General features: G+C 35.9%; 1 protein-coding gene across 5 annotated transcripts in view; it reads right to left on the bottom strand.

Moving 5' to 3' along the window:
- Positions 1-14159, bottom strand: part of kcnq1.2 (potassium voltage-gated channel, KQT-like subfamily, member 1.2) — a 195723-nt gene that overhangs the window by 179252 nt on the left and 2312 nt on the right. For all 5 annotated transcript variants that reach the window (XM_058767316.1, XM_058767317.1, XM_058767314.1 and 2 more), the window contains exon 2: positions 12658-13154. In XM_058767316.1, the coding sequence (XP_058623299.1) occupies positions 12658-13082 (425 nt within the window). In that variant the 5' untranslated portion in view covers positions 13083-13154. The remainder of the gene's footprint in view (positions 1-12657; positions 13155-14159) is intronic.

Consider the following 14159-nt stretch of genomic DNA (forward strand, 5'->3'; position numbering starts at 1 on the left):
AAGACACTTATGTGTTACAAAATATTTCTATTTTAGATAAATGCTTTTCTTTTGAACTTTTTATTCATCAAAGAAATCCTAAAAACAAAATGTAGCATGGTTTCAACAAAAATATGAAGCAGCACAACTGTCTTAAACATTGATAATAATCAGAAATGTTTCTTGAGCAGCAAATCAGCATATTAGAATGATTTCTGAAGGATCATGTGACACACTGTAAAAAAAAAAAAAAAAAAAAGTTGAGCCAACTTACAATTTTAAGGCAACCAGCTTCAGCAGATTTTTGAGTTTGCTCAACTTATTTTTGTGGGAGATTCTCAAATTTTTGTTGTATAAACTTAAAACGACAAGTTGAGAAAACTCAAAAATCTGCTGAAGCTGGTTGCCTAAAAAAAACTTTTTTTTTTTTTTTTTACAGTGCACTGAAGACGAGTAATGATGCTTTGATCACAGGAATAAATTACATGTTAAAATATATTCAATCAGAAAACAATTATTTTAAATTGTAATAAAATTTCACAATATTACTGTTTTTACTGTAATTTTGATCCAATAAAGCCAGCTTTGGTGAGCAGAAGAGACTTATTCTAAAAATCTTACCAACATCAAACTTTTGAACAGCATGATACATTTTGCAAAAAGTTCTGAACAAAAGTACAAAAATCAGGCTTCTTTAATGTTTTGATGTACATTTTTCAAGGTTGCAGAGCACAGATCACTGCCGACCTATCTGACAGTGATTACGGTTTTCCGGTCATCCAGGAAAAGCCGTTGATGGCTGTTTCTCAGAGTCATGCCCCTCATATCGGAGGCATCTATCAGCTTAGCAAAGATATTAACACTCATTAGCAGGGTGATGCAGAGGATTATGCTATCATATACTGCACATTTGGCATACTGCAAAAAACTGTGATGCATATTCTCTTCAGCAACCGAACACACTTTTATTTTGTAAAAAATAAAATGTATTTGAAATACATTTATTTCATGCTAAGTATACTACAAATACATTTTCATATTTATGTACTTAATAAAATGCCCTGAAATTGTACTTTTAGTAAACTAAACTGCTATACTTAAAGTCTGCTAAATTGGAACAACTAATTTTGTGCTTAATGCACTTTAATTGTGCAGAAGTAGTGATGAAGTGCAATTAAAGACATGGTATATCTTAAGTCCGATATTATTCAAAGGTCATACAATCCTCATCAAAAGTGATATTAAAACACATTTTAGACTTATTAAGAAAAGTGCATTGTGCACAAGTAGTAAAGTTTAATTCAAATTTTCATATCAGTAAGTCTGGAGTTATGTTAATAGATTTGAACTATACTTAGTGTGAAATAAATGTATTTTAAATATATTACTTTTTTACTAGTGTAAGCACTTTTAAAGCACTAATATGTATTAAAATAGCCTGTGAATGTCTTCTTTTGTCTAGTGCAGCCCGAAGCAACACAAACAAACCGTTGAGACATAAAAAGTGTGATTGTAAAAGCGGAGCTGTGAAGTACAGCGGCTCATGAACACCACTCTGGCCTGAGATTACTTATTGATGGCAGGCAGTTTTAGGATCCTGACAAGGAAACAAGAGAACATGAATGTAATCCAGGCAACAGCGCAATTTAAGCACGAAACGGTACACTGGTCTCCGTACGCTGCAGTTCGGTAAGTACAGACTGCTCTAAGTGCAAATAATCAGAGACAATTACAGCAAGCAAAACTACCAGCCCACCCAGCCAAGTGTGGACTCGCTTCATAGAGCGTTAGGCATCATCAAACAAGCAAAAACAACCAAAGCAATCATATATTTGATGTCTAATGGGATTTCAAGTTGGAAATGGTTCAAAATGACTCCTGCATCTATCCAGCTGTCCGGAGTGGATTAAATCGCCAATGAGTTATGATCTTATTTGGGATGAACTGATTATTCTTATGCACTATTAAAGCACAAATATGGGCAAAATCGGGGCAGCCGTGGCCTAATGGATAGAGAGTAGGACTTATAACCCAAAGGTTGCGGGTTCAAGTCTCAGGTCCGGCAGGAATTGTCATGGGGGAGTGAATAACCAGCGCTCATCAGTGCATAATTCACATTTCATAATTACATTCAGAAATAATGTAAAACACTGAATATCTTTACAAGCATTAAACATGTGTTTTATTTCCCCTCACTCCACAACAAATCCTTTAAATTTAACAGCATTCAGAACCAGCGTTATTTTATTATTCTTTATATACTATTTTAGTTTTTATAAATATTTCTATACATTCAGTTTTCATTTTAGTTACATTTTATGTCATTTGTATTAGTTTTTAAAAATTTTAAATTTTACTATTTAGCTTTAATTTATTTTTATTTTAGTTTTGCCTCAGTTTTTCAAATTAAACTAAATAAAAATGAATAATGTTGCCTTGGCAACTAACTGAAATAAGTTTAAGTTTTACATCTAATATTTGTATTTTATTTTATTTCAGCTTTATTTCAATCAACAAAAAAGTTTCAGTAGTTTTAGTTAATGATAATAACCCTGTTCAGAACGGAACAGGAATGAAATATGTAAGTATAGAACAAACAGAAATTATAGTGGCATTCATTATCAAGAGCATTTATTATAAACACCAGGCCTAAACAAATTTATTTAAAGCAAAACTGAAACCGCTGGCACGTGAGAAATGCGCTATAGAAATAAACTTGGGCTCACGTACCTCTTCATTCAGCACAAATCCAAATATGTTAACTGCATAATATTTGGAAAATAAGTCATAGCACATATTTGTCACACTACGCTGCCGGAAGGAACAATGGAGACAAAAAGTGGCATTAACAGTCTTTAATAACAGAAACACAGGGGACAAGCCACATCAGGAACTGGAGCAAACACACGTAGACAGCAAAGCAGACCTGACAGAGACAGAATGCACAGACCAGGACTTAAATACATGACATACTGTTACAGAACGACTACTCAGACCAAACGAGAACAGGAACGAAACCAAACATGGGCATGACACACACGAGGGAAAACTAGGTCCAGGAGCACATTGGGAGGAAAGCAAACACAAAACAGTCCATAATCCTGACAATATTAGATAATAAAACATACTTATATTCCAGAAAATACAGTACTTTATGGCTTTAAAACTTGAGTGTCACCAATCAAAACTGCCAAAAATAATGACTGTTTTTGAACTGTTTTCCCAAACACGTCGCCATCTGTCATTAGATACCAAACTCACACCATTGGTTAAGACAAATTTGCTCAGCTGAGCTGGCTAAGATGCTCAAGCAATGTTTGATATCACCACATAGTTAGTCAAATAAAATACACAAATCTATGAAAACCTAGATGCCTCATGTACATGTGCCAGCAACGAGATACACTACATTTTCTAAATGCTTTCTGAAAGCTCTGAGATGATCCTACAGATGGTCCTATAGCTCTCCATCCCCTTCTCTCGGCCTATAAGTATCAATGATAAAGCTTAGCCGGCTGATCTGCGGGAGTCTCTAACAGTCCCATCATACCTAAGCTGCTCAGTCAGCTGTAATTGAAATGAGAAACGCAGACAGATCAGATGAATCTTAAAGACCAGAGGTCAGGACGTCTGCTCCTGCTCTGCATAAGGTGTAAATACAGTGCTACATAAAGATACATCACGCATGCATAGCACTTATTTTGTGAGTTTCGTGTTTAATGAGTCTCAGTGTGGCATGTCTGTGTCCGACTCTCTGAAGATACACAAATCTTAGAGTTCACACTCTTAAAAATAAAGGTGCTTCACGGTGCCATAGAAGAACCTTTTATGTCTAAATGGCTCCATAAAGAACCTTTAACGTCTGAAGAACCTTTCTGTTTCACAAAAGGTTCTTTGTGACGAAAGAAGGTTCTTCAGATTATAAAAAGGTAAGAAAGAGATGGTTCTTTAAAGAACCTTTGACTGAATGCTTCTTTGTGGAACAGTTCTTCTATGCCTATGGCATCGCTGTGAAGAACCATTTAAGCACTTATTTTTAAGAGTGTAGAAGGAGGTTAATTTCACAGATGCAGTCACTGATATCCCTGCATTACATAAAATATCCAAACGTCTGCAGTTGTGCAGCTGCAGCGCGGGGAATGGGAAACGGTGCACTGGCATGTGAATCATTGTGTAAGATTCATCAGAGGCACCTGGCCATGTGCATAGCTGTAGGAAATATCCCATAATGCAACAGTGTCATCTGTTTTATCTTCTGCACTTTTTCCTCATTGTAGCCTTTGGCAAAAAAGGCACACGTTTGGGAATGTGAAAGCCGAGTAATGATGCAGCCTGCAAGAGAATCGTTATACAAAACCTCACTTTTTTACAACAATGAGATTAAACAGAGAACACATGAAGACTTCACAGATGAGCGGCTCATTTTGAATTTTATAGTTCAAAACTTCTTTAAAAAAAGTGTAGCTTTTATTTCTCCCAAGGGTTTTAAAAAACTTCCATACACTAGCAATACTTAACAAAATCAATTTTTCCTATATGCTTTATAAATGCAGGTTTTTGGTCTTATTGTGAATGATTATTGAACATAATATTTTTATAGCTAGAATCACTGTTATTTCATATTCTGAATTAGATTTTGTTTTTATTGTAATTGTAACTTTTCATTTGAAATGTTAGTATTTTACCTTTAATTATAAAGTAATTATAGTAATGTATAGTAGTATTTCATTTAAACTTAATTCTTTCTAATTTTCATTTTCAAGTTTTTTGTGCATATCTTTTTTTTAGTATCTATTTTTGTCTTTATATTTTCAGCTTTTATTCTTATATTCTCAGTAATTTTATTAAGGAAACATTTCTCATTTTCATGTAAGATTTTTAAAGGTTTTCCGTCTACACGTTTACATTTACGTTTACATTTTAATTTTAGTTTAAATTTTAGTGATTTTTATATATATATATCTATTTAGTTTTAATTATAAGTAATTATATAATAAAATCATGTAACAATTTTAGTACTTAAATTTCAACTTAATTTATTTCAATTAGTTGCCAAAGCAACATTTTTAGAAATTGTTCGTAAATGTCACAATTAATCACAAAGAAATAGCAAGTAACATATTGAAGCAAACAGCAAATTGTAGAAGTAGAAAAGTTCAAAGAAACATTTTATAGCTCAAAACTCTTGATGTGCAGTTTTTATTTTCTCAAATAATTTCAAAAGAGCAATAAAGGTGTTTTTCCTCTAGTCAATGTACCGTAAAGGCTCATTTCTAAACCCAGACAGGACTTTGAAAACAATGTCCTCCATGGTCACCTGAAGAGCCAGACAGGTCATTAGTCTGTCAGGATGGATGCGTTCGATCTTTGTGTGTTCACTTCAGTGCTGGCAGAGCAGCCAGAGAACAACCTGGCATCGATAACCATCAGCAAGTAAGAGTTACTTAAAGGAGCGGCACAGAATATCAGTCAGTGGGGTTTAATTTTGTAAGAGGCTGAGATCAGGTTCACTGCTGCGACTGCAACTCTAGATACTCAGTTACACACAGAGAGAGAGAGAGAGAGAGAGAGAGACAGAGAGGTTATCAGAACACCAAAGCAAACAGCACTGAAGCGAGGCATGCAGCCAGAGAGTTTCCATCAATGTCATGACATGCTTGTCTGATAAGCTCAAGAAAAGTACTAATACGTGCCAAACGCGCTGGGCAGAGCACCACATCTGAACATTCATTATTCTCCAGAATTTGGAATTCATTCACTGAAAAAAGTGGGCCAGAGAGTTATCAGCATGTTCTTAAAGAGATAGTTCACCTAAAAAATAAAAATCTCTCATTATTTACTCACTGTCATGTCACTCCAGTGACTTACTTTCTTAAATCTAAGACACACATAAGGAGATATTTAGCCAGATGTCCATGCTTCTCTTTTCAATACAATGAAAGTGGATGGGGGCTGACTCTGAGCAGGTTTTATTAACAAAACAAAAATTATGACAAAAGCACATAAAATTGCTTTAAAAAGTGTATATATATGGGCCATTCTACAGAATTGGTCCAAAGTCCGAGTTGGAAATGTATTGAAAAAATTTGTCTTCTTCCAAAAAATGTGTATGTATGCAAATTGTATAATATCCAAGGTACACATTTCTAGTAATTGTGCAATTAAATCTCTATTTTCAAAAAGTTTTGAAATATTTGTCCAAATTTGTCACTACTGAAAAACAGTAATAATAATTTAATTAGAAGGGTTATATTGACCTATTAAGATTTTGCTTACATCTACATTGTGAATATATATATATATACACACACACACATATATATATATATATATATATATATAGGGTACAACGGGGCAGGGATTGTGTGATTATGAGGCGCCGGGCTGGACAAATGTGAAGCGAACGCTGAGAGAGAGAGAGAGAGAGAGAGCGACAGTGCGCGTGAGATATGTATAATCATGTGATAAGGGTACAGCGAACCAGTGTTGCCAGGGTCGCGGTTTTCCCGCACAATTGGGGTATTTTGAAAATACAGTCGCGGGAAAAATTACAGAGCCGTGGGTTGCGGTTTTTGGGCTACTTTTATAATGTACCGCGACCGCCCAAAGTTTATATACACATGTGATCGCAAAAGGAAGTTATTACAAACACTCGATGGTGGTTTAAAGTGAGTTTTGAGTAAAAGTGTACTATTAATCTTATAAGTTGTCTACGTAGCATGATGCTAATATTAGCTCTAATGCACCTGCAGAACAGGTCCAATTCTTCTTCATAATGCATTTTGTCATAATACTTCATGTAAGGTTGCAAGAAAATGTTTTGTTGTATTTATTTAGAAATGCTTTTGATAATAGTTGGGAAAATGTATACTGGGATTGAAGCAATGTGGCTTGGTAAACGTTTTATTGCCAGTTTAAAGGCTGATTATGGCTGAATAAAAACAAAAGAATTATGATAAAAGAATAATAAGGATTATGTCTCATACCTGGCGGAAGTGTGAAAGTTTCTGTTTCCTTAAACTAGTTTGTCATGCATTTCTTTATTTCAACACATTTACAGGTAAATCCTAGTATTTTAAATTTGCGATTAATCGTGATTAAATCACAGCCCATTACTGTGATTAACTCGATAAAAAAAATTCTTCCAAAGTCTTGCTTTCTCTATGGAGCTGAAGCTGAGTCTCATGGTGACCTGTGTCTGAGTTTGCGGTGTATCACAGAGACAGACGGGCTCAGAGGTGCTGCTTTCAGGATCAGGTTGACCCGTTTCAGGTGCGAGGAGACATCTGGGTCACAGAGACTCTCCTTTAGTTACGGAGAGCCACACGGCATCAGCTGTAATTAACACATGGCTGGAGCAACGTGCACTTTTAAAAACAAAACAAATGAAAATAAAACAAGATTTTGACATTTTCTGTGAGGGTTCTATATGCAAAACATAAGGAGGAGGAGGAGGAGTTTGTTCAAATCACTACACGAAATATGAGCGAAAGCAATCGAAATATCAATGTATGCAAGAAACACAGTATCTGCATCACAAACAAGAAGAGATGTACCAACTCCTAAATGCCTCAGTCACAAACCAAAGCAGACGTCCAACCACTATTTTTAGAAATAAAATAAAGTTTAAATGAGGACACACTCAAATACCCACAATCCTACAACACACAACCTCTGTGAACAGTCAAACTCACAACTCTCTCAGATAAAAACAAACTACGTCAGACATAAACATTATTAAGAGAGCAGTTCAGTTAAATCAAATAAAAACAGTTTTTTAATATAGCAGTTTAAAAGCATGCTAAACAATATGCATTAAGTGCCCATGGACATTTTATAGGTAAAAATTGTAAATTGTATTTTTGCCTTTATTAATTCTTCTATAATGAAATGAAAAATCATTTCTAGATGTACAAATATTCCATGTTGTTGCTCAATTAATAAATACTCATAAATCTGCATGTGCAGTAATTACAAAACAATTAGTAAAATGCCATTGATTTATTTATTTTCTAAATGCCATTTCACAAAGCAGACATTCTAACTTCCCAAATATAAAAATCAATACTATACATAAAAATGTAATTCTATTTTCTACCTAAATTAATCATATTCCTCAGATAGACATGAAAAAATGCCTGTTCATATTTACAAATGCCATATAGCAAATACTACTAACTACTAACGTCAACTTCCTAAAATTATTTCATGTCAACGACCCAAATATAAAAAATCAATAATGTATATAAAAATACATTGTTTAGGCTCAGATAAACACAAATATTTATCCTCATTTTAAAATGATTAAATAAATCATATGCCTTAAATAAACAAATAATATTTACACTAAAAAAAATCATATTAATCATCGCAAGCTTCATATTTACAAATGCTGATTAGCAAAATTTAAATGGCATTTAATTTAGTCTCAAATTAACATAAACCAAATATTTATCCTCAATTTAAACTGATTAAAAACCCTTTTAACCAGGCACAAGCTTCATATTTACAAATGCTACTTGTCACGTAACAGAATACTCGGCCGCACAAGGATCCAGCGTCTTTTCATGCGGATATTGGCCAGGTATGGACACTGCGAGACTGTTATTAACCCTCGAGCAGGGCTTGCGATAGCTGGAGGATTATATACAGGAGTACTTAGAGCTCGCATATTTTTCTGATCTGCCGGACTGTGTGCTCATTGATTTCTTTTGTGAGGGCATTAACCAGCCGCTCAAATCAGTATTAACCCTTGAAGGTCCCCGTGCGTCTCTAAGTGACTTTATGGATTATGCTCTACTTACTATTGGTTCAGCGTTCACTGTGGGTGTCGCGGAGGAACGCGACACCACACTCAATTGTGTGATCTCAACCGCGCAAAAGCACGCTCACAAAATGGCGGTTACAACAGCACCCCCTCATGTCCTTGCTACCAGTTATGAGTCAGATCAAGTCACAGTTGATGTTAAAGAGCCCAGTCAAGTCACAGTTGATCTTCATGAGCCAAATCAAAGCTGATCTTCACGAGTCAAGACAAGTCAAAACTGATCTTCACAAGCTAAGTCAAGTCACCATTGATCGTCACGAATCAAGCCAAGACACAGCTGATCTTCATGAGCTAAGTCTAGTCACCATTGATCGTCACGAATCAAGCCAAGTCAAAACTGATTTTCATGAGCTAAGTCAAGTCATAGTTAATGTCAGAGAATCAAATCAAGTCACAGTTGGTCGTCATCAGAGGCGGACAAAGTACACAACTTCATTACTTGAGTGAAAGTACAGATACCACTGGTCAAATACTACTCCACTACAAGTGAAAGTTGTAAAGACAGATTTTTACTTAAGTAAAAGTACGAAAGTACATGTTTTTAAAAGTACTTAAGTATCAAAAGTAAAAAGTAAATGCATTGTTTTATTGTCGCATTGTTGTATACTTATGCCACTAATGCAACCTACTGAACACACTGATTAGCTTGTATTATATTTGGAATTAAGAGCTTTTATCTTACCAAACCTATAGAAATGGAACAACTGAATGAAGAAAATCATCTTTATTTTTTTATTTATTTAACACTCCTACAACTACATTGAACTCATTTTAATACTTGTTTAAAAGTTACAAAGTTATTTTTCAAAGAGATATTGAAGTCTATGATATGGTTCATTTTAGGCAAACAAAGCAAACATTGAAAAGAAAACAAACCTTTAGTCTCTTCAGAAAACTGGAACATACTCTCTCAGTATGGCCATGGATGTGCAGGTTGCACCAAATAACCATCTTTTTGAATTTTGCCATCAACTGATCAGTGTTCATAAAATGCTCAGAAATCAGTGAACTTCACAACATGTGGCTAGGTTTGGGTATTGTTTTAATTTTATCCACTCCGATTATGATTCTGCTAATTGATTTCAGTTCTTATTGATTCCCAGTTTAGATTCCAAAGTTTTCATTTAGCCTACTTTTTGATCATTTGTTTGCACATAATAATAATAATAATAAAAAAAAAAAATATATATATATATATATATATATATATATATATATATATATTTATGTCCAGTGTTTTGACAATAAAATAATGTTCAGATTTATATACTTCCCTGACCAGTTTTTAGCAGCAATTTACCAGTAGGCCTAAGTTTTTTATATATATATATATATTACTGCAAATACCATAGTTACGGTTACTATAGTAAAAACATGGTTAATTTTCCAAAGGGCTTTAATGAGTTAACACATGCCTTTTTAGAGCGCTTTTAGCTGTGCAGTAGCGCAGACATTTACATTAGTTTAGTGGAGAAGATCCCGAGGTTGCCAGATTTGCGTAAAAAAAATCAGCCAAATGTCCATTCAAAGCTAGGCGGAAAACTGCAGGCTTAGAAATACTGTAACACTTGGCAACACAGGAAGGTCCTGGCAGATCGGAGGCCGGATTTTTGCAGAAAAAAAGGGTTCAGTGAATCTGAAAATGCACACACTGTAAAAACTGCTAAATATAACGACTTTCTACTTGGGGACCTTGATATAAATGTAGTTGAGTAAAAAGTACGATATTTGTCTTTCAAATGTAGTGAAGTTAAAGTCGCAAGTTTCCAGAAAAAATAATACTCAAGTAAAGTACAGATACGCAAAAAGTGTACTTAAGTACAATACTCAAGTAACTGGGACCTGGCCCTCCATCCCTCCCCCTGTTCCGCCTCCGCTCCACCTCCCTCCTGGATTATAGACTGTGTGGAGCGTCTGGAAGCCGCTCTTTGGGGGGGGGGGCTCTGTCATGAATCTGGTCTGTACTTCCATTCACTCACCACCAGAGGTCACTCACTCACCATCATCCATCACACAGATCACACAGCTGTCACATATTACAATTGCACTGATTGCACACACAGCTCTCACTAATCACACACTCTATTTCTACCCTGGACTTTCCTTCCATCATGGCCAAGTATTGTATGCATTATCGCTGCCCTACAGAGCCCCGTTAGTTTTCCTAGTCTTGTCTTGCCTTGCCTAGCCCTGCCTTTGTTCGGATTGTTTCCCCCTGCCTGGACTATCGCTGACATTTTGGATTACCTCTCCTGTCTCGCCCCTTTGGATACTGTTCGCCGATCGTCGACCCACGCTTGTCTTTGTTTACTCTGTCTCGCCCATGTTATACCTGTTTGCCATTGTTTGACCCTGCCTGTTATGACCACGTCTCTGCTCAATAAAAGTCTGCAGATGGATCCGCATGTCTCACGTCTCGTCAGCCCCATAACACTACTTAGAAAAATACTATTTAAAATAGCAAATTAGCATGAAACTAAAATTTATCCTCAATTTAAATGATTAAACAAATCATATGCCTCAAATATACATAAAATCAAAAGAATCCTTTTAACGAATCACAAGTATAATATTAACATATTTGCAGAACGGTATTTAAAATATTTTTAGATGGCATGTCACACCACAGGACATTGACCAATCACAAGCTTCATATATTCAGACGCTAATTAACAAAATGGCATTTGAAACCGTTTTAGACAGAATGTCTGAATAGGGATGTAACGATATTATCAATATTGTGATATCGTGATAGTTAAACTGTCTCAATATCGTTCATGATCCGGTGTTTTTTCCGCGCCTCAGAACAGCTCCGATCACAGTGAATGAATTCAATGCAGTCAACTCGTTTATTGCACATGCTGTGAGTTTAACGCACCAGTTAGGCTTTATTTTCGCATCAGATGATTACAGCATTTCACTAGATTTGTAGTGAGACGTGTTTTTGTAGACATGTTTTCACTGAAGCTGGAGTTTTGCTTCAAAATAAAAGCTCTACTGCTATTTCTGTGCAGTACGAATTGCTGACAGCTAGCGGTTTAAATGCGGTCCAAATTCAAAATATAGTGTAGAAATTAGAAAAGAAGTATTGTAATTTCCCTACACTGTAAAAAGTGATGTTGACTTAAATTTAAAAAAATTGAGGAAACCTGTTGCCTTAAAATTAAGTAAATGATAATTAAAAAAAAAAAAGTTAAGTGAACTTGACAATTCACTTATTTTTTTTATTATTATTTACTTAAAAATTTTAAGGCAATGGGTTTCCTCAATTTTTTTAAGTTAAGTCAATGTATCACTTTTTACAGTGTACTGTAGTTTAAAGCATATAATATACCTATGAAATATTCATTTTCATTTATTTTACAGTAATTGTTTTACAACATATGGCTACTACCCTCGTTGTTGTTATTATTATATTCTAATTTGTTTGGCTTCCACAAACAAAAAGAGGGTTGGGTCCCCTTTAAATCTTAGCTACAAGTCAATTCACTTGTCAATTCAAAGTTTTCTTAGTTAAGAACATGGGTTGGCGCTCTTCATTTTGAACTCTCAAAGTGCATTAGATAGAATAATTTAACTTTAAAACATACTAAATTTTAATTCTTTTCCAAGTCTTCATTTGTCTTTTTTTTTAAATATCGCAATAAATATTGTACCGTGGACTTCATATTGAAATATATTATCGTATCGTTGAAGTTTTGATATTGTTACAGCCCTACTAAATGATGTTTAGAATGACGTGAAGTTAGCATGATAAAAGTCTGATTAAACCCCTATTAGCCAATCACAAGCTTTATAACCACAAATGCTGCATGCAGGTGAGTAGAAGTGAACAGGAAAGGTTTACTCACACGAGGAAGTGATACAGGAAGCACCTCAGGCCGGCGGGTCTCTCTAGGAAGTTGTACACATCGCCCTGCATGCTAGTCTTGGCGTGGTAAGGGCTGTGCGGGAAGCGGGCGGCGGCAGGAAGCGGGACGGTGGAGATGGAGAGGGGCTGGCAGCGCTTTCCGTGTGCCGGTGGCTCCTTTGTGTGGCCAACTGGAGCGACGGGCGCGCTTGATCCATTATTCACCACGGGCTCCAGTTCCAGTGAAACAGGAGAGTGTGCCGCGGCGAGCGAAGCGCTGGGCACTGCTGCCTCCTCCAGGCTGTGCAGGAAGACGTGGCCATTGTGGCTGCAGTTCTTTAGTTTGATGCTGTTGCTGGAGGTGGACCATCCGAACGTACGTCCACGTGATAACAGAGGGGTCGGGCGGCCCAGCCTGTCCCCCATGGTGGAGATGCGTTTCAGTGGGGTTGTTGGGTAGAACTGCTCCAAAGCGATTAATCTGACATGGCACTAAACCTGTAAATGGAGAACAAATTTGGGGGAAAATTAAAAGAAGTTCACCTGAAAATGAAAATTTGCTGGAAATTTACTCACCCTCAGGTTATCCATGAGTTTGTTTCTTCATCAGATTTGGAGAAATGTAGCATTCCATCAACTGGCTCACCAATGGATGTGAATGGGTGCCATCAGAATGAGAGTCCAAACAGCTGATAAAAACAGCACAATAATCCACAAATAATCCACACCACTCCAGTCCATCAGTTAACATCTCGTGAGGTGAAAAGCTGCATGTTTGTAAGAAACAAATCCATCAAGACATTTTAAACTTTAAACCATAATTTCCGCTAAAATATGAGTCCATAATCCATAATAATGCTTCCTCCAGTGAAAAAATCTCCTGTTGTCTCTCACATCAAAATCCACTAACGCATTTGTTTAGAGCTGTTTTTGGCATGTAAACAATGTTTGATCTGTGCAGATTTCTCACCTTATTCAGACGAGACAACTTTTTAACTGGTGAAAGCAATATTAGAGGACACATATATTTTAGCCGTAGCAATGCTTTGAAGTTAAAAACTTAATGAAGGATTTGTTTCTTACAAAAACACAGATTTTCACTACTCAAGACTTACTGATGGACTGGAGTGGTGTGGATTATTGTGATGTTTTTATCAGCTGTTTGGACTCTCATTCTGACGGCACCCATTCACATCCATTGGTGAGCAAGTGATGCAATGCTACATTTCTCCAAATCTGATGAAGAAACAAACTCATCTACATCCAAGTCTGCGGGTTTAAATAAGGAGCAGCTCAGACGATCTCAGACAGGTTAAAATTGCATGAGAATGCACTGAAGATCACCAGACACATCCATAACCCTCCTCTGCCAGTCACATGCACCATGAGATCATGTTTAAATGTAGTGAACAGTCAATCGATTCAATCGTTCATCGATGGTTCTTAGGTTCTTGTATTCTATATTAGGTTCTCATATTGTATTGTGTTCTTGTATAAGTTGAT

The sequence above is a fragment of the Onychostoma macrolepis genome, chromosome 25, assembly GCF_012432095.1.
Source record: "Onychostoma macrolepis isolate SWU-2019 chromosome 25, ASM1243209v1, whole genome shotgun sequence".
Lineage (NCBI taxonomy): Eukaryota > Metazoa > Chordata > Actinopteri > Cypriniformes > Cyprinidae > Onychostoma > Onychostoma macrolepis.